Source organism: Hipposideros armiger, unplaced genomic scaffold (genome assembly GCF_001890085.2).
Source record: "Hipposideros armiger isolate ML-2016 unplaced genomic scaffold, ASM189008v1 scaffold_211, whole genome shotgun sequence".
NCBI classification, from domain to species: Eukaryota; Metazoa; Chordata; class Mammalia; order Chiroptera; family Hipposideridae; genus Hipposideros; species Hipposideros armiger.
In genome coordinates this window covers 824,190-848,957 of record NW_017731561.1, presented here as the reverse complement: position 1 = coordinate 848,957, position 24,768 = coordinate 824,190, and the positions used below count along the sequence as shown (strand labels likewise).

Here is a 24,768-nt window from a genome sequence, read left to right as displayed (position 1 = left end):
GCACACAAAAAAGACAAAACAAAACAGCAACAGCAAACAGCTGACCATGCTCTACCCCATATCTGTGTACTTAGGGTCTCCAGGACTGGGACCCTGGGACCTGAACTTTTTTAAAGCTTGCCATGTGATTCTTCTAGACACCCAGGTTTGAAATCCACCAACTCAACTGAACACACAGCTCTTATTTATAACAGTCTGACGAGCAGTCTCTGCCTCTCCAAAGAGCACTAATAATTAGAAAGCTCATCCTTGCACAGAGACATAACCTGCTTTCTCAAACTTGGCCTTAAACTTGCAACGTGTGTATGAGGCAGGTGGGGGACAATTGGCCCTGACATCATTGTGCATTCTTGCCAAACCTACAATTTACCACATAAACTTTGTGAAACTCCCCAAAATCTTATCTCTGCTGGGAGCTGCCAGAGTCTGTTTTGAAATTTGAAGGGGATAGAGGGTGAAGGAATTGGTTGAAGGGGGACAAAAGGTACAAACTTCCAGTTATAAAATAAATAAGTCATGCGGGTGTAATATACAGCATGGTACCTATAGTTAATGATACTGTAATGCAGATTTAAAAGTTGCTAAGAGAGCAGATCTTAAAAGTTCTTATTATAAGAAAAAAAATCGTAACCATGTCTGGTGATGGGCATTAACGAAACTTATCGTGGTAATCGGTTTGCAAAATATATATATATCAAATCATGGTGTTGTACAACTAAAACTTGTACAATGTTATATGTCCATTTTATCTCAGTGAAACTGGAAGGAAAAAAAGAAAGAAATCTGAAGCTGAGCAGGCCTCTGTTGTTCACCGTGGTGTCCCTTTTCCCCAATACAGACAGCAGCTTGGGCGGCCCTCGCTGCTGCCTGAAAACGGGGGGAGAATCCAGGAAAATGCAGAAAGCAACTACATATCTTTTTCTAAGGCGTCTTGAAACAGTCCTAGGGGTTTGTCTTTGAACACCGAGAGTTTACTTTAATAATTTTGTATTACATGATTTTTTTTAATTCAAGAAAATGAGTTATAGATCTTTCTGGGACAATAATGCGATCTTGTGCCTGTGGTGAGCTTTCTGCATTCTCGACCATGTGTCCCATGCAGAATCTTGTATGTGGTGAGGACAGAGGAGAGCTGACCAGATTCTTCTTACTTCTCTTTTCTCAGATATGAATGGAAACTGTTTATCCAATAATGTATTAAAGGTCCGCTTTTTTTTTTTTTTTTTTTGCTGAGCCATCCTGCCACCTGTGGGCAGCTCAGCAGCAGCTCAGCTCAGGCTGGGAATTGAACCGCTGTTGCTCAGAGCTCAAACTCTTGAGCGAGCTCTTAACCAACTGAACCACTCAGCTGGCTCTTTAAAGACCCTTTTTACTTTTGCTTACAGACCATCCTTTAAAAAAAAAACCCGATTTTCCAAAAATTATATTTCCCCCTTTGGAGTCAGCAGTTTTCTGAAGTAAAAGTTGTTTTTGTGACACCAAACAGCCAAGATTAGTTCATTAAATTTTAAAATAGCTTTTGAGGAATAATTTATGTACCATGAAATTCTCCCATTTTCACTGTACATTTTCAATGATTTTCAGTACATTGATAGAGTTGTGTAAGCATCACCACAACCTAATTTTACAGCATTGCTATCACTCCAAAAAGACATTCAGTCTCACTTGCACCCCTGCCATTGTAATATGCTTTCTGTCTCTATAGATTTGCTTATTCTAGGCATTTCATATAATGAAGTAATATAATACGTGGTTTTCTGTGTCTGGCTTCTTTCACTTAGCATATTGTTTTCAAGGTTCATCCAAGTTGTAGCATATATTGGGACTTCATTCCCTTTTATGATTGGTAGGCCATCGTATGAATCTACCACACTTTGTTTATCCATTCTTCAGTGGAGGGACATTTGGATTATTTGCACATTTTGGCTACTGTGAATAGTGACTTTGTGCCTGGCTTCCTTATCCCTATATCCTGTGTGTGCTATTCAGCCACGTATTATGTGTAGCATGGATTGTCTTCAAAATTTCCTCACTTTGGTGAGATAGTGAAGCTTTTGCTCTTGCCTCATTGAAATGGGATGGGTTAAACTCAAGGCAGGAAGAAACAAAACTTCAACAGAGGCAGACTTTATCTGCGTATGTAACTCATTCTAAATTTAATTAAGAGTGTTTTGTTGATGTTGATCTTTCAAAGAAGCCATTTTTCTTTCTAATCGTAATCGGAGTGGGGCCCAACTGTTAACAAGAACAACTAATCCAAAGACATGAGCCAAAGGAGAGGTTAGGTTTGTAGTCAGCTCTGCTGGGTACAGGAGGTTCACAGCTCTTTCTCCATCATAGTTGCTCTGGGTGACATTCAGTGATGGTGACAGGAAACTCTGGTTTGGGGCTGGGCAGCCTAGAGTTCTGAGGAAAATGAGGCATGTGCCTTACCACCTACTTCCTGCAAGGGGCTCAGGGGAAGTCACAACTACCAAGAACATTGGAGCCTAAAGGGTCTTTGTTCATATCACCACCATGCAAGGGGGTGATGACTGACCTGTGCAGTGTAGCTGGGGTGGGAGGGGCCTTGCTCCCATGGGACCTTTTCAAGATCTTAATTTACCTTTGACTACTTTGCCTAGAAAAATAAAATAAATAAGCAATAATACAAAAAACAATCATGCCAAGGAGGTAAACTATATGGATGGGAAATGTAGGGATAGAAGAATAGAATTTAATTCATATATTCCCTTATTAACTGTGTGTGGTGTATGCATGTGTATGTGTGCGTGCATACGTGTGTGTGTGTGTGTGTGTGTGTGTGTGTGTGTGTGTGAAGCACCCCTACTCTAGTCTAGAGATTATGCCATTGATTTACACTCTGAACGTGGCCTTTGGAACTTTACTCGCCTATAATACAAAAGGGATGAACCAGATGTTCTTTAAAGAGAATTCTCACTGTAACAGCCTATAATTCTGTGAATTCCAGATATTTCCTTATTAAATGTATGAGATTCAGTTTCCTCTGCTGTAAGATGACCTTTGTAAGGTTGCTGGGAGAATTAAAATGCAGAGAACAGTTCCTGGAATATGATACCAGAGCAAGGACGACTGACGCTGTCGTTGTCGTTATCATCACGTGCTATGGTATACCATCTGTTGGAAGTATTAATTCCACTGTCTGCCTTCAGCGGAGACATATTGATGTGTTAGGAGTATCTTTCTTTCTGTCCATATGATTTGAAGGTCATCTTACAGAAGATAGTTTTGACAGACAGGGTAGGTTATTGCAAAAAAGATGGACTGGCAACTCATAGCCTTGTCATGCTGCATCATACTGTAAGAGTATCTGACACATAGTCACTCTATTCTGGAGATGGTTCTCTTGTTCTCTTGAAACAAACCCAATATTTAGTCAATATTGCATCTTTAACTAATGACATCTTAGAATCATTGAAATATGATAAACGAATATGTTAAAGAAGGCTTCTGCCTGAAATTCAGGTCACTTGATGTGTGTGATGCTGAAAGGTATGGAGGACATGCTTGCAAAGAATTTACCCTTTACCTAAATGGGTTAAGACGGAAGAGAAACTGCTGAGATCCAAGGCAGAGTGAGAACGAGGCCAGTGGAGAAGCACTGTGAGGGTCAAAGGTGGTGAAAACCACATTCTCTGACCAGGGAGACGGGAAGCATGAGGGGCTTCTTAGAGGAGTGTTATCTGAAGAACTGATGGGACAACATAGGAGATGCTTTTCTGCCATTCTCAAACTTGGGTAAGTCCCAGAATTACGTGGATGCCATAAACATGCAATTTTCAGTGCTATTCAAAGTGTGGTCTATGGAGGGATGCCAGTTGGCAAATTGTTACTGGTCTACTACTGGCAAAACAAGAAATGGAGAGTGAGCACTGAGAAACTTTTTATAGCAATCAGACAGAGTAATTTTATGTCTAATAAATCTAATTAGAATTGGACTTGCATTTTAAATATATTTGCTTCTTTTTAATTTTTTTCCATTCATTTTTATTGTATTTTACAAAATATAAATCCGTGGCAAATGGGAAATTGAAAACAAACCACAAAAAGGGATCCGTCAACACAGATATTTTGAGAGGCAGTCCCCTAGAATAACAAATGATCTCCTGGCCCAGAAAGAGTGGGTTCACCTTGGGTGCCAATTAATCAATGGCAGCTACTGAAACACTGTATTGAAAAGGACCCCAAAGTCATGGACTGTGATCACCTGTCTCAGTCATAGGACAGAAGCAGAGATTGGCAGTATGAGTGCTGGGTAATTGTCATCCCTGATTTAGTCCAATGCTCATCTCGAACTCATTGAGAAACTGAGGCCCAGAAGGAAGATGTTCCCAAAGTCACACACTGAGTTGGTGACAGAGCAGGGACCAGGACCCAGTCCTTTCCCCACCGCACCATACCTTCTCTCTTCTCATCCCTCTCTCCCTTAATCCTTACATCCCTGAATGAGACCAGTCCTGCTACTCACACTGCATGACTCTCAAGAACTGTTGCATGAAAAATATGTCAAAACTAGTGATGTATTTCCTCTGCACCCACAGCCCAACCAGGAAGAATCTGAGTCACAGCCACCCCCAATCTAGCCAGAGAAGCATGCAAGAAGACAGCCCCATAAGCCATGGGGGTAAGTCATCACAGCCGGGAAGACCACTGCACCTGTGGCAATGGTTTCTTATCAATGCCAAGGCCTTCAGCCCTCCCCAGGTTTCTTACCCTGTTTTATGCTTGTCCTGTAAACCCCCAGAATATTTTTACCAGACACGAAAACCACTGTAAATCCAATATATTGACTCACTGCCTTGGCATAAACCACAGTATGGTTGAAGAAAAAAACCCCAACACAATTCATTTTATTTTTAGTCAAAAAAGCAGGTTAGGGAGACTTACTGTGTCCAAAAGAAGTTTTTCAGCTTTGTCTCGGCTGATACTCTTATTGTACCACCTGAAAGTAGGAAAAAGCCATATGTAAATGACATTTTACAAATTTTTATGATTCACTTTTAAAAGATAATTAATGCCAGAAAATAATTTGGTCATTTTTTCTGTTTCTACCAGTGCTTTCAAACTCAAAAGCAAAGCCTGGAGTAATTGGTAAAATATTGATAGTTTTTGAAGCTGGGGTTTGGGTTCATTATATTTTTTTCTCTACTTTTGTGCATGTTGGAAATTTTCCATAATAAAAATTTGGAAAGCATTTATCTTCTACTTCATTTCATAAGTCAGTGGGTGGTTATAAGTAGGATGATGCTAGGGCAGCTATAAAAATTTAATACAAATTTGAAAGTGTAGCAAATATCCTTTAAAAACAATTGCAGTACTTTCCTCTTTAAGAGTAGTTTTCAAGATCTTCTACAAAGTAATTACATTATTTTTATAATTTAGTGTCTGGTGAAAAAAAAAAAACCAGAAGGTGGTATAGAAGAATATGAGTTACTTTTAGGAATGAAGTTTTGGATTTTGTCATTAGTACTTGAGCCACATCCTGGCCTCCCTGGCCACTTATTAAGTAAGAGGAGATAGAGCCAGCATCAGTTATCAGTTAGTTTTGGACATTAATAAACTCAGGAGGAGAGAAGTTCTGGGTGGGGAAGGAACACCACTTACCAAGCCTGTTTGGTTCATGTGCAAACTCTTATCAATTAGGAATGGCTGCCTTGAGCTGTGCACCTCGGATCAGTGGGTGTGTCACTATCTAAGAGTGATGTCTACCCTGCATTCAGGCCTGGGAAGGGGATGCCAGCAAGAGTGCCATGATTTTCCCTACCATTATCATGTCTGACCCTTCATTTTAAGGAGAAGGGATCTGAGATTCAACCAACCCGGTGAAAAAACTTGCCCAAGGTCATGCCTCTCCGACATAGGCAGGAAACCTGAAGTCAATCCATGGCAATGGATTTACCAGCCCATGATTATATTCTCAGGTGGTACATTTTTGAGTTCTTATGCAGATATCACATGCAACTAGATAACATCATTAAGATCAAGGATTAAAACATCATCATGTCAGGTATTTTTTTATATACCCAGTTATATACTGAATGTCTGGATGTTTGTAAGCCATTTTATTGTCTAGCTCTGATTCCATATCTGGAAAGCGCAAACTGACAGTGGGCAGAGTAAAATGGGGCACACAGACTGTTCTGTTTGTATGATGTAGTGTTTCATTTAAAATCAACATAAAATCCCTTCAGGCGGGGGGATATACTTGGCCCAGGCTCCACCATTCTCTATTGCTTTATAGCCTGTAGGAATTTTGAGTTTGCACTCCTCTATCATAAATGAAGAGATTCTGATTAAAAGCAAAAACAAACAAAACTTCCCAGTCTAGTGAGCATTTGAAATACACGTCTATTTTATTTTTTTTTCCTAAAGGCATTGACTATTAAAAAAAAAAAGAATTTTATTTAGGCATATTTTATACATGTTTCATTACAGCTCCAGCATTCTTGGACCTGATGACCCTTCTGTTAGCTGAGGGAGGGGCTACTCACAGATGCTTGGTCAAAATGAATTTCAGGTTGAGAGGCTCTTCAGAAAGTGATAGTTCTTTGTTATAGAATTGATTAGAATTTCAGCAACAAATAACTTGACCACATTGGAACAAATAACCCAAGTGAGTTAATAGAAGTCTTCATTAACTAGTATTCTTCAACACTGGTATCTTATAATTGGTGAGGATTTAAAAAGTTTTTTTAAATTTTTAGATAATTTCAAATTTATGGAAAAGTTGTAAAATACTATAAAAGAACTCCCATATACACTTAACCCAGGTGAACCAATTACTTACATTGTACACATTTGCTTTACCATTCTCTCTGGAGAATATATATATATATATATATATATATATATATATATATATATATATATTTAATCATTTGAGAGTAAACTTTTACTCCTAAGTACTTCAGTATGTATTTCAAACAAATAGAATATACACTTACATAACCATAGTATAATTACCCAAATCAGGGATTTAACATTGCTTATAACACTATTATTTAATTTCAGACTTTGTTCAACTTTAATCAATTGTCCCAATAAAGTGTTTCGTAAGTATTTTTTAAAAATTGTTGAAGGTGCAATCCAGGATTTCTAGTGCATTTAGTTACCATATGTCTTTATTCCCCTTTAACGTGGACCAGTTTCTCAGCTCTTATTTTGTTTTATCGTGTTAGCATTTTTTGAAGAGCGCAGGCCAGTTATTTTGTAGAATATACCTCAGTTTGGATTTGTCTATTATTTCCTCATGACTAAACTGAGGTTACGCATGTTTGGGCAGGAATATCATGGAAGTGATGTGTCCTCAGTGCATCTAATCAGGAGACACACGATGTCTGTTTGCTCCATTATTGATCATTTGGTTAAGATGGCGTCTACCAGGTATTTTCACTTTGCTATTAAGAAGTGACCTGTGAGAAGATACTTTGAGACTATGTAAATATTAAACTTTCACCCCCTAGTTGTGACATGCATTGATAGTTCTCGCCTGAATCAGTTGATACTTAGAGTTACAAAATGGTGATTTTTAAATGTTATCACCCCTTCTACATTTATGAGTTGAAATTCTATTGTAACAAAGCTTTCTCTTCTTTTTTATTTTCTTGTTTACTTATCTATTGAGGTATCTATTTCTTGGGGAGTCTTATTTTACAATGGATTATAGTCCGTGTCTGTCATTATTTATTTTGATACTCAAATTGCCCCTGATTTGGTCCGAAGGAGCATTTTAAAGCTGTACTCATTTGACATGTCCACATTATTTTAAAAGATTTGGTGGGTATTTCTTTACTTTTTGGTGCATTAAGATGTTCAGAGTTTACCTTATTCTTTCCCTGCCCCACCTCGGAATCCCCAAACCATTTCTCCAAGAAGTCCTGGCTGTTTTTAGTGGTAAGTGTTATTTAGAAACCAAGATCCGGGTATGCACATTGTTACTGTGTATTAACAAAGGCTTCTGGGCCTTTCAGCAGCTGTGCTAGGAAATATATATGCACGGTGAATAGTCCATATACTGCAATTGGATTTCATTAAACATTAAGTAGTTCCATTACAATTATATCCATGTGAACTCTTCCTCTAAATAATAGCTTGAAATAAACAACATAAGCTAAGCAGAGATTTAATACCTATTTGTCTGCTATTTTGGTACTGGAAGTATTAAACCATGTTTTACATCAGTTTGTATTTGATCCAGTGTTCATAGTGGGTTTTTTTTGTTTGTTTGTTTTTTGGGTTTTTTTGCCTTTTCAAGTAAGACCAATATTCCTCGGATTCCCAGAAGAATCTTTTCCTTTTACTACAATCTGTGCACGCATCTGAGAAGAATTCCTTTTTGGTCACAGGGTCAAAGGGCAGATAAGTGCTCATACCCCACNCCCGCCCCTTCTATGTAAAGTATTTCTTGACTGTATTAGGGATCAGAGTACAGGGCAGAAGAAAGTGGGTTACAAAGAGAAAACACCTGGTACTTTCATAACGAACCAATAATTGACTCTTAATCTAAGGAAGAATCCTTAGTACCATATTTTGGAAAAATAAATAAAATGTCTTACTCATAGGTTTCCAGGTTATTTGGAGACTTTTCCACCAGATAACTGCTTGGTACATATCCTTCGTGCCTGTTAAAAGAAAAAGCAATGTTTAGACTAATATAGGACTAATGTTTGCCTCTCCATTTTATAAATTTAATCCACGAAAAGTCACATAAAGATGGGGGAGTCTCACATTACGTGGCATTTGTGAGAAGACATTTTAAAGTTTTAGAATAAAAGAGTTGCTAAATATAGCAACCTGCTGTCTGCTAAAGGCAGTCGATTTCACTACTAATGCATGGACCATAATAAATTAGACATGGCTATTTTACTTGAAAAGCTCCACTCGTTGCTCTCATAAAAGTTTCCTCTACCGGAAAAAAAAAGATTAATATGCAATCTCTATTTTCTTTAAGGAAACATTGTTCTGTGTGTAATAGTCAGTATTTTTTCCACTTTAGTGCTATTATTTCATAGTCAGGAAACCAAAATAATTAAAATAAAAAGAATTACTTTCCAGCCACAGGTGCCCAAAAATACTGCCAGCCAGCATTGTAAGTTTGAATTCAAAGCCTCCCTAATAATTTTTTAATTGTGCTCCTTCAGACATGCGTGGTAGAACATGAGAAAAAAAGTATAAAGTCATACTGGATTGGGGCGGGGGGTGGGGGGAGTCTCTTTGGAGCAGGAATAAATAATTGTGCATAAACAAAGACATATGGATAAAGAAGCTAATAAGCAAATCGGAATACTTTATATTTGTGGTAGCCTTGTACTTTTCACAGCACTTTCATATGCATTATTGCATTTAATACCACAAGGTGAGACAGTCCCCTTACTCTCTGGGCCTCTGGCTTCGTGCCTGTAAAATGAGTGACCTAAACCAGATTACACAAAATATCCTTCCAGACTCTGCCGATATAGCAAAGAATGTCCGATAGTGTCTTGCTCTTTACTTCACAGAGGGTTTTAATTTTTGGATGGTAAGGCTATTTTTCAATCTAGTTATTATGTTTAATGGGGAATGTATCATCTATTCCACAGAATTTTTTTGAGAACAGTGACAAAAGCAAGGCTAAGGGTGTCAAATATGGGATGATTGCCTCATGTTTTTGTGCCCATGTCAGACATTGCTACGTCAATCATGGCATGCTTTCCTTGGAAAATTGGACATCCAGCCTCAGAATCATCCTTAACACAGTGCTCAAGGCAGTCAGTGCCAATTGATGGGAGTCAACTTGTTCTGAAATTGCTATTTCTTTTATATATCTTTCTTTTACAATTCTCCTTATATCTGTTTTTGCCACACCGTATGTTTACAATTACATTAATAGGTCAAATTCTAGTTTTGCAAATAGAATAACTGCATTTTAATGTGCCAAAGCTGGGTTTTATCTACACAAATGGTGATAATTCTCTTCACTTGTATGTGGCTATAGAATTTACAAAGTCCTATCACTTTCATCATCTCACTGATTGTTCTCAGCATTCTGAAATAGACAAAGCTGATATTATCGGTCTATCTGCATTTTACAGAAAAGGAAATGGATTCACAGAGGTTGAGTGCCTTTTCCAAAGTCCTAAGCAACACGAGCCACTGACACTAAAGTCCAGCTCTTCCGTCTTGCCATCTTGTGTACTTTCCACTACACCACACGATTACCCAGCCAACTGGAAATTCCCACCCGCTGGTTGGCCCCCAGGGTGTCCTCTGCCAAGCCTTTTGAAGTGCAGAGCTGAGCCTTTCCACAGGCCACTGTACAAAGGGTAAGCCGTCATTTGGGGAAGTGAGGCCCAGGAGAAGAAATTTCCTGGTACTTTAGGTGTGCTAAATAAATGTCAGTTGATTGAAGGGATGAATTTCTGACTAAGTTTTCTCTGGTGTCTGGTAGAGCCAGGCAGTCTCGAAACTGCTTCGGATGTGGCCTCCCATCATAGCCAGAGAGGTGATGTGACGGGTCTTGTTTGCCTCCGCGAGTCAAATAGAGAGAGGGAGGTTCCGAATGAGGGGCTCTGGGGCCTGTCCTCAGCGAGCAAGCCACACTGCCTCGCAGACCACAATTCTTGACCTAGTATATTTTATACCCCTCCTTTACTCCTACAGTGGAGCTCATAAGGTTGCTTAAAAAGCAGGTAGATGCCTTGGAAATCTAAGTTTTGATGTGTGTAAAAAACAAAACCTTAAAGATATCCGTGCCCCTTATATTTAGTGATCAGATTGTCTTTTTTTTTTTTTTTTAAGTTTAATGTTTCTTGGTGTTGACGCTCCCATGCCCTGTTGGTGGGAATGTAAAGTTGGCAATCTTTTTGAGGGAATTATCTATCAAAATTAAGATGTCACATACTCTAACTCAATAGTTCCATAGTTAGAAATGCAGGATACATATTTTTTAAAGAAAAAAACCCTATATTTTCAAAAAATGTGATTTTTCAAATATATATATATATTTGAAACAAATATATATATTTGTTTCAAAAGATTGCCAGCATGCATGGGCAGTACAAGATCTTCATTGCAGCCTTGTTTAAAATAACAAAGAAAACAAATGACCTGGAAACTAAATGCCCTGCCATAAAAGATTATTTAAATATTTATAAATACAAGCATACATTCTAAAGCTAAGCTATTATTTTTTAAATGAGGTAGTTTTGTATCTGCTGATATGAAAAGATTTCCAAGATATATCATTAAAGGTTAAAACCAAGGTGAAGGGCAGAATGGACCACCTTCATGCAAATGTAAAAAAGAACATATTGTATATGTGCAACTTTTTGTTCTTTGTCTGAGATACACAAGGAAGAGTTAATAATGATTACTTTTACAATTGATGTGGAAACAAATGCAGGGTGACTTATTTTTCATATATTCTCTCTCCTGTTAGTTTTGGTTTTTTTAAATAAAACATTGACACAGGCTATCCAGATGTTGCAATGGTGGACTGTTTTTTTTCTTCTCTTTTTTATGTTTTTGCATTAGTAATAACCTCATACTTTAAAAATGTTTAAACCCTTAATATTAATATGCAAGGATGCTCACTGAGGTGTTGTTAATATTGGCAAAATAGCGAAAACAGCCTAAGACCCCAACAAGAGAATTTCCTAAATTATGGTACATTTTTCTGTTGGATTTATGTAGTCATTGAAATCATATTCCCAAGAATATTCCTAGATAAGTGTAAATACTTTTGATATATTAAAAGGAAAAAATAAAGCCTTAAAAAACAGTGTGAATCTGATGCCTTTAAACAGAGCACTAGTATTTAAGTCATACACATCCCAGAGCATTCTGAACAATAATTTTACTGTACTTCAGAGCAGAGAAGGGCTCATAAGATTTTTTTCATTCCAAAGCCCCATAGTGGACAGTTGGTTTTTGTGCAACCTTATTTTCTCCATTAATTATTTGGGTGTCTAGTTCAAAGATTGTTGGTGTAACTAAATCTTTAGTTTAGTATTTTCTTCCCAATGCGTCTTAATGTAACCACCAATTTGCACCATCTCTACATGCCTTTTCTTTCCACCAAAAAGAAGCCCTTCACAATGGGATGAACCTTCAGTCTCACTTAAATGCTCAGGAACAGTTAGTGCTTCTTTGTGGAACAAATTGCCCATCTCCCAAACTGTGGATGTCAATGGAAAACCCCAGGAGAATTTTAGATGAGTTTAGACACCAGGAAAGAATGATAAGGTGCAGGGAGCAAACATCGCAAGTGACTGCCTCCCAACCACTTCTGAAAAGTGCAAAAACGCCCCTCAACGACTTCTTCCTTCCTCTTCCTTCTGCCTGTGCTCTCCTCACCTCTATGTGCAATGGTCATGTTGAAAGAAGCAGAACAAATCACCCAGTATTTTCTGTTTCCACCTCACCTCAATCGCTGGACGGCGGCCACAGAAATGTCTTACCCGTTCTTGTCTTGTACTCTCCACCAGTGAATCTCAGTACTGTCCAGTAGATAGTATTCATCATTGCACTGTAGCGTGAGTTCCTGAGGGTCATTTGTTTGGTAGTCATACAAGGCAATGACCAGGGTTTCTTCATGTTCATGAAGTGATCGCTGGAGGAGGGAGACCACAATATCAAGCCAAGATGTAGAAAGGAACTAAACTACAGAGCAAGGTCAGTAAGTCCCTGAGCTGTACCTTGCTCCTGGATCAATGCCTGGTGCAACACCAGTTCCTACAATCCACTGGGGTAGATTTTCTAAGACCATCTGTCTTCTTCTAGTTGGTTTTCTTTAGGAGATAGGATCATGGTGCTGAATATCACACAAAGACACTCAATACCTGGAATTTATCACCCCTCCCATTCTATGAGGCAAATTCTGACCACAGTGAATTCTGAGCAGCCACATGCTTTTCCCAAGAGTCTGCTTGTTCCTCTAGTTGCGCCAAGTCACATGTTGCAGGCTCTTTGCCAGAAGCATCACACTCTTGGCAAAGGTGACATTGTCGCTACTAAAGCATTTAGTCCATGCTTTTCTGATTTGATTCGTGGGTTTGTCCAGATACATAGAATCATAGGCTATCAGAGCTGAAATGCCTCTTAGAGATCATTTAATTCACTCTTTTGTTTGGAATGGGGAAACTGAGGCTCAGATGGGGCAGTGGATGTGGCTAAGTTTAGCACTTGAATTAGACTTAATGCTCTTTCTACTATAGCACGTGGTCTCCCTTCTTCCTCTTGTGGGCTCTTTTGCCTATGTCTCTCCTTCTCGGTGCCTTTCTTGGGATGAGATACTGAGGATGCGAAGAAGAGACTGTAAGGCAAACAATCACAAGAAGACGGGCACCCCTGCTGAGGGTTGGCAGATTTTGTAAGAGAGTAAATACGGAAAGGGATTGAGATGACTGGCTAGAATGAGATTTGTTGCCAGAAGTTCTCTGAGCACATTGAAGCATTTGATAGCGTAAAAATACTAAAGCTAAAAAAAAAAAAAAATGAAGACTTATCATACAGACGAAGTATGTCAACCCAGCCGAGTCCAGATTGGAATTGGAAACCTAGATATCCCCAGAGCAAGGTTCTCAAACTGTGCTGGCACTTTTCCATAGGGGGCATTTTGGACACCTACGGGGGCGTTTTGAATGTCACGAAGGTTGAGGTGTGCTACTTGTATTTAATGGAACAGGGCCAAGGATGCAAAAGTCCCACATCCTGTAAACTTCTAAATGTCTTGTTAGATGTTTATGTGGTGAGAAACCTGCATATAGTAATAATACATAGTAATGGCTCTACCCCATACAAGTATTCAGTTTCCTAGCAATGCAGCCATCTTACTGGGGGAAGACTACACTTGGTTTAATTCAGAACTATCCCTAGAGTTGTCCTTCGTTTTGGAAAATCATATCACAGATGGTAACTCTGGTTTTAAATCAGTGGTACAGTGGCTGGCCAAGTGGCTCAGTTGGTTAAGAGCTCGCTCAAGAGTGCGAGCTCTGAGCAACAGCGGTTCGAGTCCTGGCCTGAGCTGAGCTGCCGCGGAGCTGCCAACAAGGTGGCAGGATGGCTCAGCTAAAAAAATGAAAAAATAAGTAAATAAATAAATCAGTGGTACAACATTCCTGTATCAGTTGCATTTGAGCTGCCAAATTCAATGGGATTTAACCCACAGGTGCAAACATTGGACTATTTCATTATGTCTTCCAGGGTAGTCATGCCCCAATATTCATAAGTAGAAATACATGGTATTGTGTATAAATTATTTTTGTTTCCTTTTAAAATGTTACAGTTAGAACATATGTTGATTCTTTCAAATGTATGTGTTTATGTCAGTTGTATTACATATATATGAATTTGTTTTCAGGATAACAAAAGGGGCTTTACAAAATATTTGTCATAAGAAGGGAACATTGGGTCTGATAAGGTTGGGAACCACTATTAGTGTGAGAAAATGAAGGGATGGCATTTGGAGAAAGTGAGGCTCCGGGCTCTGGGAGGGCTGCTTGGGGGCCCAGGAGACAAACTGAGGCACAGAGTGTGTGAAAGGCTGCAAGTCTCAGAGTAACCTTGTCTCCTAAGTGTTCACTTGGCCCCGGCTGAAGAGAACTCCACCAGGATGAGATGGACCCTCCCAGAGAACCCACGTAGCAATGGCAGGGATAGAGTGCCTCAGCAGGAAGCCAGGCAGAAAGGACACAGGCAGACATGTTCCTGAATGGCCCCTCAGAAAGCCCTTCGGTCTGGAGGGGACTCAAGGAAAGGGCTGAGCTCCTGTGTATGCCAAGAGGAGCCAACATTTGGGCTTCGGTGTGAAACATGACCTGATTTGCACCCAATGGGCTAAGAAGCCTGTGATTGTCAATTACTCTGATCATGGATATTCTTCATCTTGATAAAAAATAGCACCTTCAACCCTCAACCCTCTGGGGGACTGATTCTGTTCCACAGTCTGTCTCACACAGAGCATCAGGCCTATTAGCTCAGGCTGGATTAAAATATAGCTTCTCTAGATACCAATCCTAGAGGCCATCACCCACCAGGGGACAGAGCATTAAGAGGAAGGGAGAAATGAATTCAAGTGGCTCAAGGTGAGGAAGGATACAATGGATTTAGGCTTGGGGTCAGAGCTAGGATAATGCTTGCAAAGGCCCTGTGGTTAGAGTGTTAAAACAGCATAGATGCTGCTCCGTCCAGGAGTCTGAGAAACCAAACGGCAGAGTCCAAGGAGAGATGGGTGGGCAGTGTTTTCTGGCCTTTGCCGCCATTGACATTGAAAATAAGACAAGAGCAAACTGGCTTAAGGTGTAGCAGTGTGGGTTTAGATGGGACTGTGGGGAACCACCCGCATGCCAGGGTGGTGAGATTCCGAATCATATCCTCAAGAGAGACGGTGATGATTCTTTAGAAGATCAATGAAAGAAGGGAAAAGAACTCATTCATCGCTACAATTTACGTAGGCGTCCTTCCTGTTGTGAGGGATTAGGCTGGTGACAGATGTAAAAACCAGCCCAAGGTTTTGAGTGATTTAGAGCTTCTCTTACGGGGGGGGGGGGGGGGGGGGAGCTGCCAGTTTTTGAAATGTCCCCATATTGGCTGGAGGGAAAAGAGCAGAGATCATTCTTCTGGAAAAGCATGAGGAATCAGTAGGTTCCGGAATAAAGGGCAGTTACTCAAATGTGGACATTGGTATGGATAGGACTATTGAGGAGGGTTGGTCTTTCTCCAATTTTTTTTGCTTCTTGACTAAATAGCTTCCCCAAGGTTGGCTCAATATGGCTTATGTCTTGTTAGTCAGTATGTCAGGGCAGTGTTTCTCAAATGTCAGTGTGCCTCAGAGTCATCTGGCGGTTTATTAAAATGAAGATTGCCAGGCCCCCTACCCAGAGTTTTGAATGCAGCCCGCCTGGGGTGGGGCCTGAGAATTTGCACTGCATTTCATCGCTAACAAGCTCCCAAGTGATGCTTACACTGCATGGTCCACGGACCTCACTTTGGGAACCAGCACTCACATCAGAGACCACCCTCCAGAAACTCTGCAGCCGACTAGATTGACTCCTAAGTGGCCGAATGGTCTTGGGAGAGCCCCCCAAACCTCTCTTGGGACTTGATTTCCCAAGATTTAAAATGAGAATAAAACTATAGCTCTCTTAAGTACTTAGAACTGATAGTTTTGAACTAGAAAGTAAAAGCTTCGAAAACTATAAAGTCTTATCAAATGTATGCTTCCAAAGTGCCTCAATGTCGAGGTGGAACTATGCCATTTGACATTGCTTTGAACTGTTATTATACTCCACAGTGGTCAGGTGGCTGGAGGCACAGTTTGGTAGTAATAAGTGCGTGCTGAGCAAATAAAGTGAGGTGAAGATTTAACAGCTGAATGATCCTTTTACGTGGATAGACTCATGAGCAAGTTCAGGCCCCCCAAACCCAACATGTTGAGTTCAGCTGAATCACAACAATCTGGTGCTTTTGCCCAGGATTTGAGAAATCTGGGAAGACAGGAAAAATGCCAGGTGGGGACACGCCAGTGAAGCAGCCTTCAGCGCCATGGCCCACCCATGCCCAGAGCGTGAGCTCTCACTCACCCTGTTGTCTTCAGGAGTAGGAGGAAGAGGCTTCTTTGATGCTGAAACGAGAAAAACAGAAAAAGAACATGAGCCTGAAACTGAACAGCCCCAACCGGAGGTAAGCAGTCAGGGGGCTTTTCAGAGAAAAGGGGCCCCGAGAAGAACAGCAGAAGAAAAGGGGCCAGAAGGAGGTGGTGAGACACAGAGAAACGAAAACCGGCCTTGTCAGAACCTCTGTTGTATCTCTTTCAGCCTGCTGGTCCCCGATTTCGTTTTCTAGAAGACACCAGGAACTTCCAGAAACCAAAATTCTGGTCCTCTTGTTCTGTATTCTGAGCTAAGCCTAACCCAAAGGTTGCTGACTGAGGGGTTGGGCTTGTATCCTTCCCTGCAGGCCTGGAGACTTCCATGAGGGCACCTGCTAAGCCCAGGATTGGGAATGGGTGACTCAGGGGAATGGTGACTCACTGGCTTCCTGATGCTATTGTGGGCGTGAGGAGGGGGTGGATGAGGGGGAGGCCATCGTGCTGCTTTTTGAGAGGCTGGAATCCACTTTTAGTTAACTTAGGCCTCTGAATATGAGTTCTTGATGCCTCCCCGACACTGCACATCCCCCATTTATCTCTTTGGGTCTCCATGTCTCCCTCTTTTTATCTTTCCTCTCTCTATCCCTTCTTTCCTCCTTTTCCCTCTCTCTTTTCCTTCATCTCCTCATCTCTGTCTCCTAGTACGTATTTCTCCTTTGAGATACTGAACAGGTCAGGCCTGGATTCAACCGACCAAAGCTGTGTGGCTGGGACCAGGTGTCGTATAGGAGGCAGTGCACAGGTGCCCGCTCAATTCAAAGACTTCCTTTACAATCAGAGATAAGAAGGGACTGGGCTGCATAAGTAGGTGATGAGCTCCTTATCTCTGCACACGGTTGACTTGAAGTTGGACAGCTCATGTCAGGGATGTGGTAAGAGGAGTTTCACACATCAACACTGGAGGCCAGCCGCTGTGCTAACTGCTACAGCAAGGGCAGGGTAGGGTACTGGGTATGCACTTAACAGAGAAAAAAGGAAAGCATGGTTCCTATTCAGCACTCAACGTGGACCCAGGAGACTGGTGTTCTAATTGCAGGTCTACCACATACCAACCTTCGGCCCCTTCCGGCCCTGAACATTCTGTGACTGGTCTTTCTTTCTTCTTCCTCTGGCCTTGTTCTTCCCTTCCTTCCTCTCCCTCTGTGTGAAGTTGGTGTGTGGCGAGATCAGAGCCAGCTCTGGTTGCATAAATGAGTGTTTCTGTGGGTTGGGTATAGCAGGGCCCATTTTTACTCAACCATCTCTCCTGTTTCCCAGGCATGCATACACCTATGGCTATGCCTCAGCTCCACATTCTTCTGACCAACAATACGAAAGACTGATGGACACGATTGACATTGACTGAGAGAGGGCTCAGTAAGTACAAGCAGCTGTGCTAAGAGTTTTCCACAACCACACTGAGTCTCACAGTAACCCCACAAAGTAGCTACTTATTATCATCTGCCCCCATTTTGCAGATGAGGAAACTGGCTCAGAGGCTCAGAGAGGTTGAGTAACATACATGTAGTCACATAGCAAGGAAGTGATGGGGCTGGGACTCACTGTAAGTGTTGTTTGTTGTTTTTTTTTTTTGCTCTGCGCTCTTAGACCCTGCATTGTACGTGTGCCCAACCCCAGGATCTGATGAGCCTTCGCCCAGAGCAAATGATCATGTGCTGTGTGTACAGTGCAGTGTGTGTCTCAGAAACTCTGCCCTCAATTCTGTCAAAACTCTGGTACATGAGGTTATTTAAACCAAGTCAGAAAGACTAGAATGAGGAGATGCTCAGGGGGTGGTGGCCATAGGTAGCAACTCAAAAGCAGAGCTGTTAGCAGAGTGACTGTCCAGTTGTTAGGCCCTGGCTTCACGTGGGGTAGAGCTCAGCATAACCAGCCATCCCCCAGCGTCGTCTTGGAGAGTCTTTCAGAAGCTCCTCATGCCTCAGCCATGTATCTACCACCCCGTGGAGGGAAATACTGAGCACCCAGAAGGGGAACAGCTTCGACATGCATGGCGAAAATAGCACAATGGAAACACAGATTCAAAAAATTTCAAAACTGGAAACGGGGGGCAGCCGGTTAGCTCAGGTGGTTAGAGAGCAGGCTAATAATACCAAGGTTGCTGGTTCGATTCCCACTTGGGCCACGGTGCTGTGCCCTCCACAACTAGGTTTAAACAACTGCTGGACTTGGAGCTGATGGGTCCTGGAAAAGCACACTGTTCCCCAATTAAAAAAAAAAACCCAAAAAACCCCAAAACGACAACAACAAAACTGGAAGGGGGCTTAATGAGTATTTCATGTTAGGGTCCTTAAGACTTCCCCTACCATTTTAGAGATGACGTTAGGACCCTTGATGGCCAAGTGACACATCCAAGGGCCCACAGCAAGGTGCTGGCAGGAATTTGGAGACCAGGTTTCTGGCCTGGAAAGGGTTTTCACTCACAGAGGCCAGCCAATGCCATCCCATCGTGGTGGTGGGTTCTACCCATATAAAACCCTCAATTTTCTTTTTATTAAATACCTTTGAGAATATGGTCAACAAGGCTAATCAGAGGATCACTGACTCCTAACACTAGACAAATATTCTTCTTCTGGGCCCAGGAACTGGTAACCTTGAACTTTCTCTTCCAAGGTGGAAGGTGAGAAGTGGTGGTTTCCAAAAGTGGTACTGAAAAGGACTATGACTAAGGGAGCCATGGAAAACCCAGCCGTGTGTTACATTTAGCACATCCGCCTTGCGTTGTCAATCTGAGGTCTTAGGTTTTAGTGCAAAAAAGAAACTGACAGATGAGGAAAGGTAACTAGCGTTAAGAGAGGTTGAAGGCGAGGGGAATTGAAAGCAAAACAACCCACACAGTCCATCATTCCTATTCAACAGTGGCTTGGCAAAGCATGTCCTACCTGTTGGACTTTGTGCATACTGAACTGCTCAAGCCTTCCTTTTCTTTAACATCACACCATCTACTCCAGATGGGTGCAATGAATGGGAGCACAGCACATATAAAAGCACGTCAGAATGGAGCTGCACTTCATTGGGGGTTCAGGTCCCAAAGTCATCACACATAAGGTGAAATTGAGTTGCGCTCCAATCCCCAGGACCTGGGCCTTTGACCTCAAAGGTCAAGAAACAATGACTTTGGTTTTCGCTTTGCATGTAGGCTATGGCCTCCTATTCTCTAAGAGTGTGGAGGTCAAGGGCAGGTTTGAAGGAGAGGCAGAAAGAAGCCACATTGCAAAATAAATACTTTTACTTTTTTACTTTTACTTTTCCCCCCTCCACCAATGTATAGACTTGAACTCGTGTAATTAAAAACATGTGTGCTGTAACGACACGGTAAAAAACAAATATTATATACCTCTTAAGGCTGTCTCTACAACTTTAGATTTAAGTAAACCATGCCATTCAAATTTCCTAACTTTAAGGTGGTAGCAGTGCTATTCAAACATTACAAGGCACACAGAAATTCTGGGGATCTTTTTAAAATACAAACTCTGATCCAGTAGACCTGGGAGGGGGGGGCCAGAGAATGTGCATTTCTAACGAGCCCCAGGTGATGTTGATGCTGTTGGTCCAAGGGCAAGGAGGTATAATGACCATAAGCTTTGAGACAAAAAAATAAAAATAAATAAAAATAAATCGGCAGGTAGTAGAGGCAGATGGTTCCCCTCTGAAAATTCTGAAAATGTAGAATTTTGCCTTCAGTCTCTGACACCCCTGATGATGGGAAGCTGAGAGCTTTTACTTTCTACTAGTAGAAAGGTTATTCATTTTACAAAGAAGAAAGGGGATTCTCAGTGTCTTACCATTCTTGGTTGGGTCGTACTGGGCACAGCCTACGGCAAGCTTCTCCATCTGAGCACAGCACCTCCACCTCCCATCCATCCAGAAATTAGGATGATACTTGGGCACCAAACTGTTATTATTCCTCGTTTCTGAAAAGGGTGGGCACCAGCAGAAGAGTTATTTCCAGATCAGCCTATCTAGGGCCACCCACTTTATAACTCCTTGAGATTGGCCCTAGCTGTATGAGCTTGAGTGAATGGTACTCAGAAGAGTAAGAAACACGGCCTTTCCCCCAGGGCATATACATTTATGGAGGAGTGAATGTTGGATTTGGGCATCAGCAGACCTGGGTTCTTGCCTGGTTCTGACTCAGGTTACTTGTGTGTCCTTAGGTTGGGCAAAACCTTCATGCGTGCCTCAGTTTCCCCACTGTGCAATGAGGTCATTAGATGGGATCAGTGGGCCCCACAAAAGTGCCTTAGGGGTAATGGGGAGACTGAGTGGGTGGGGTTTCCCACCTCCATCTCTCTCACCTTCAAACACAGCAACTTTGCTTTGATCGTTTCTAGATCTGTGGCTTTAAAGTAAGATTATGATAGGAAAAAAAAAAGACTGTCCTGCTGAAAAAAGAAGTATAAAAACCAGAGAACTAGACAGATTATCTTTAAAGCCCCTCTGTCTTTAATGTCCTATGGGTAAAACCCCTTCACAGAGGGAGAACAGCCAATGGACATTGCTGGGGCCCTTTTGATTCCTTTTTACTTTAGTGTTTGCTCTGTGTTCCGTGACTGTTATATGTGAGGGCACTTCCTGGTTTACCTGGTACTGGCCTGTTTATATTCCATTTGAGACTCACAATCACCTTGGAAGAAGATAAGACTTGCATTTTTATTCTCACTTTTCAGATAGAGGCATTACGGCTCCTGAGGTTTCAAATGCCTTGCTTACCCTTAAGTCCTCATAGCTACTTAGAGACAGATTCATATTTGAACCCAGTTCTCCTGCAAATCCAGGGCTTCAGGCTAAATAACAATAATATCGACTAAGTGCTTTTAGGGAAAGGCATTGTCCTAAGTGTCTGCCATGTCATAACTCATTTAATTCTCACAATAACCCATGACTGTTATTAGTCAGGATTTATAGCTGAGGAAGTAGAGACACCGAAATGTCAAGGAACTTGCCCAAGGCCACACATAATAATTGGCAGAGCTGGCATTTTCGCCTTAGCATCCTGGCGTCACATCCTGTGTACCTAAACACTGAGCTGGTTCAAATTATGCTGTCAGAAGGGCGAGACTTAAGAAATACCTTTACTGATTATCTGAAAACGTTTAAAGCTAGCTAACATTTATTGGGTGCTGACTATGGGCCAGGCGAGTTTCCAGAGGCTTTACTCACAGCAGTTCTTGAGGCAGCTACTATTATGATTATTTCCTCTTTTTTTCCCTTTCTGAAAATAGATGGGGAAACTGAAGCACAGAGCAGCTGAGGAAGTTGCCCGAGCACACATGGCTAGTAATTGGCAGAGCCAGGAGTCAAAACCAGGTCATCTCACCCGAGGGCCCATGCTCTTATTTTTCACACTACATCACAGTACATTCATACGACTTTTCACAGGAGTCAGCCAAGTTCTTCTTAAAGGGGCAGATGGTAAATATTTAAGGTATTGTTCACCAGCAGGCAAAATTATTCTATTAGGTAGATCTTTCTATAACTCTTTAAAATGGAACCATTTAAAAATACAGAAAGCATCCTTAGCTTGGAGCCTTACAAAAACAGGTGGCAGACTGGATGTGGCTGACCCTGCCCTGTACTGGTTGTTGCTTCTTGCGTCCAGAGTGAAAAGTTGGGGCCTTCCACCAACACCAAAAAGGGGAAATGTTTGACCATCAGCGACCCTTGATTGTACTGTGAAACCCAATCCAACTAGAGGATCGAGGGGTCTCAGGGACTCTGTCACACAGGAGATTAATTACCTTCTTTCAGGGCCAGCACCCAGCGCTGCCGGCTCTCACGGTCTGGAGCAAACACGTACAAGAGGTAGTTGTCATGCACAACCTGGAGATACACACAGAGTTCAAGGTGAGCAGTGCACCCAGAGATAGATTACGGATAGCAGGCAGGTCTGGCTTACTGGGCCAAGAGTGGGATCTCTAAGCCATCGTTAAACTCAAACAGCTGGAGGAAGAGTTCTCTTGAAAGCATGTTTATTTCTCATGTTAATTTTTCAGAAGCTAAAGAAAATCTTTCGGACATATGATTGAATAAGGTATTAGATGGCAAGGATATAATCGGTATTTTAAAAACCTCTTATTTTGAGATAATGTAAGACACACAAGAAATTCCCAAAACAGCAGAGCTCCTGTGCCCTTTCCCGCAAGTCTTCCCCAGGGATGACATTTTTACATCACCACAGCACATTTTCAAAACCAGGAAACTGACACTGGCTCAGTACTATTAACTCGATTACAAATCTTTGAATGTCACCATTTTTTTTTCATGTACTCATTTGTAATTAGAATTTTAATGACAGGAAAATACATATTATTCCTTTTTTTAAATTTTTATTTTGAGCCCTAAAAATTCCAACTCATGGAGGTTATCATTCCAGTAAAAAGAAGGACCTTTTCTATGTCACATTAAAAATGGAATATTTACCCCTCAAATAGGCAAACAAGTATGGTACCCTATAATATGCAAGAAGATACCCACCCCTTAAGAGCCACATAGGCCAAGAGTGGTGATAAGATTTAGACAATGTCATGACCTAAAGACTAAAGGTACCCTCCACCAGCTCCATCCAATAGAACTTTCTATCATCTGTGCTGACCAATACAGGAGCTACGAGCCACGTGTATCTATTGAGCACATGAAATGTTCATTCATTCAATGTGGCTTAGTGTGACTTGGGAGCTCAAATTTTAATATTGTTTAATTTAAATTAATTCACATTTAAATTTAAACATCCACATGTGGCTGGCTAGTGGCTCCTGTATTGGGCAGCACAACTCCAAATAGTTCTCAGATTGTGAAATCTGATTCTTTTTACCCCAGAACCTCCAAGCAATTTCTAGCCAAGAATTGCAATCCATTGCCCCAAATCATGAGTAAACTGCACTTCAAGAACATTAGGCTTGGGGCCCCTGATAGTTTTTTTTCCCTCCCCCCAGGAGCAGAATAATTAGGACTTTCCTTGAGGCAGGGAAGACATAAGGGGAAGGGAAATGAGGACTGACAACTGTTTCAAGATTTTGTGCTTAATCTTTGTTGAATAAAAGAATGAATGAATGAACGAATGTGAAATTGATTGAAAGAACACAGCAGTTTTCTTCTAGTCTTGGTCTAACTTCTAACCTTAGACCAGAGCCACCCCTGTCCCACCTTTTCTTACAATGACTGAGAATTTCAACCATCATAAGAGGAATGAGGAACCAACGCACTCAAGCATCATGGACTTACCTGGAATGGGTATTTATAGTGGCAAGGGATGCTAATGTCACTTTTCACAATCTCAACACATTTGATTCGGGAAAGCTCAATGGAGCCCTTCAAAGTGCGCTTTTTCTGTGGGGGAGAAAAAGAAGACAATATTTTTGTCCTGGTTTCTTCCAGAAATCCATTACTAGATAAGATCCATTAGTTGTGTAAACCACTGCCCCACCCTGCCCCCTAGATATTCAGAAGCTACTTATTGGCCCTCAGTGCCTGAGAAGGACACTCTGATTGGACTCCTAGGAAAACAGTCTCTTTGAACCATCTTTACCCAATGAGACTGATTCTATTAGTGGGCTCTCAGGCTCCATGGAAAGCCAATCAGGGAAAAGCTTTTGGAGATCACAAGCCTTTCTCAAGTGCCTAGAATTAGGCTTCTGTTGAGAATAGTTTGATTCAGCTGTGGAACCAGTTGCAAAATACTTCATTATAGCTCATCCTTTAGAGCAGCGGTTCTCAATCTTCCTAATGCCGTGACCCCTTAATACAGTTCCTCATGTTGTGGTGACCCCCAACCATAAAATCATTTTCGTTGCTACTCTAAACTGTAATTTTGTTACTGTTATGAATTGTAATGTAAATATCTTTTTGTTTTCCGATGGTCTTAGGCGGCCCCTGTGAAAGGGTCATTTGACCCCCAAAGGGGTCGCAACCCACAGGTTGAGAACCGCTGCTTTAGAGGTAGCAAATGGTGGTGAACTGGACAAAATTTTGGAAAAGGCTAAGTTCAAAGTTCGGCTCTGTCTCTAACTGGCTCTGTGACCTTGGACAATTCATCTAACCTCCCTGAACTTCATTTTCCACATCTGATAAGGGAGGACAGTAATGCATACCATTTAAGGGTTGATTAGATAATAAAATAG

At 41.3% G+C, this 24,768-nt stretch overlaps 1 protein-coding gene across 1 annotated transcript in view; it reads right to left on the bottom strand.

Annotated features, from left to right (window-relative positions):
* Window positions 1-24,768, bottom strand: part of ITK (IL2 inducible T cell kinase) — a 58,651-nt gene that overhangs the window by 16,065 nt on the left and 17,818 nt on the right. The window contains exons 2-8 of the mRNA XM_019653982.1: window positions 23,873-23,977; window positions 22,390-22,471; window positions 20,434-20,562; window positions 16,581-16,621; window positions 12,459-12,610; window positions 8,577-8,642; window positions 4,909-4,963 (exon numbers count right to left, since the gene is read on the bottom strand). Coding sequence (XP_019509527.1) covers window positions 4,909-4,963; window positions 8,577-8,642; window positions 12,459-12,610; window positions 16,581-16,621; window positions 20,434-20,562; window positions 22,390-22,471; window positions 23,873-23,977 — 630 coding nt within the window. The remainder of the gene's footprint in view (window positions 1-4,908; window positions 4,964-8,576; window positions 8,643-12,458; window positions 12,611-16,580; window positions 16,622-20,433; window positions 20,563-22,389; window positions 22,472-23,872; window positions 23,978-24,768) is intronic.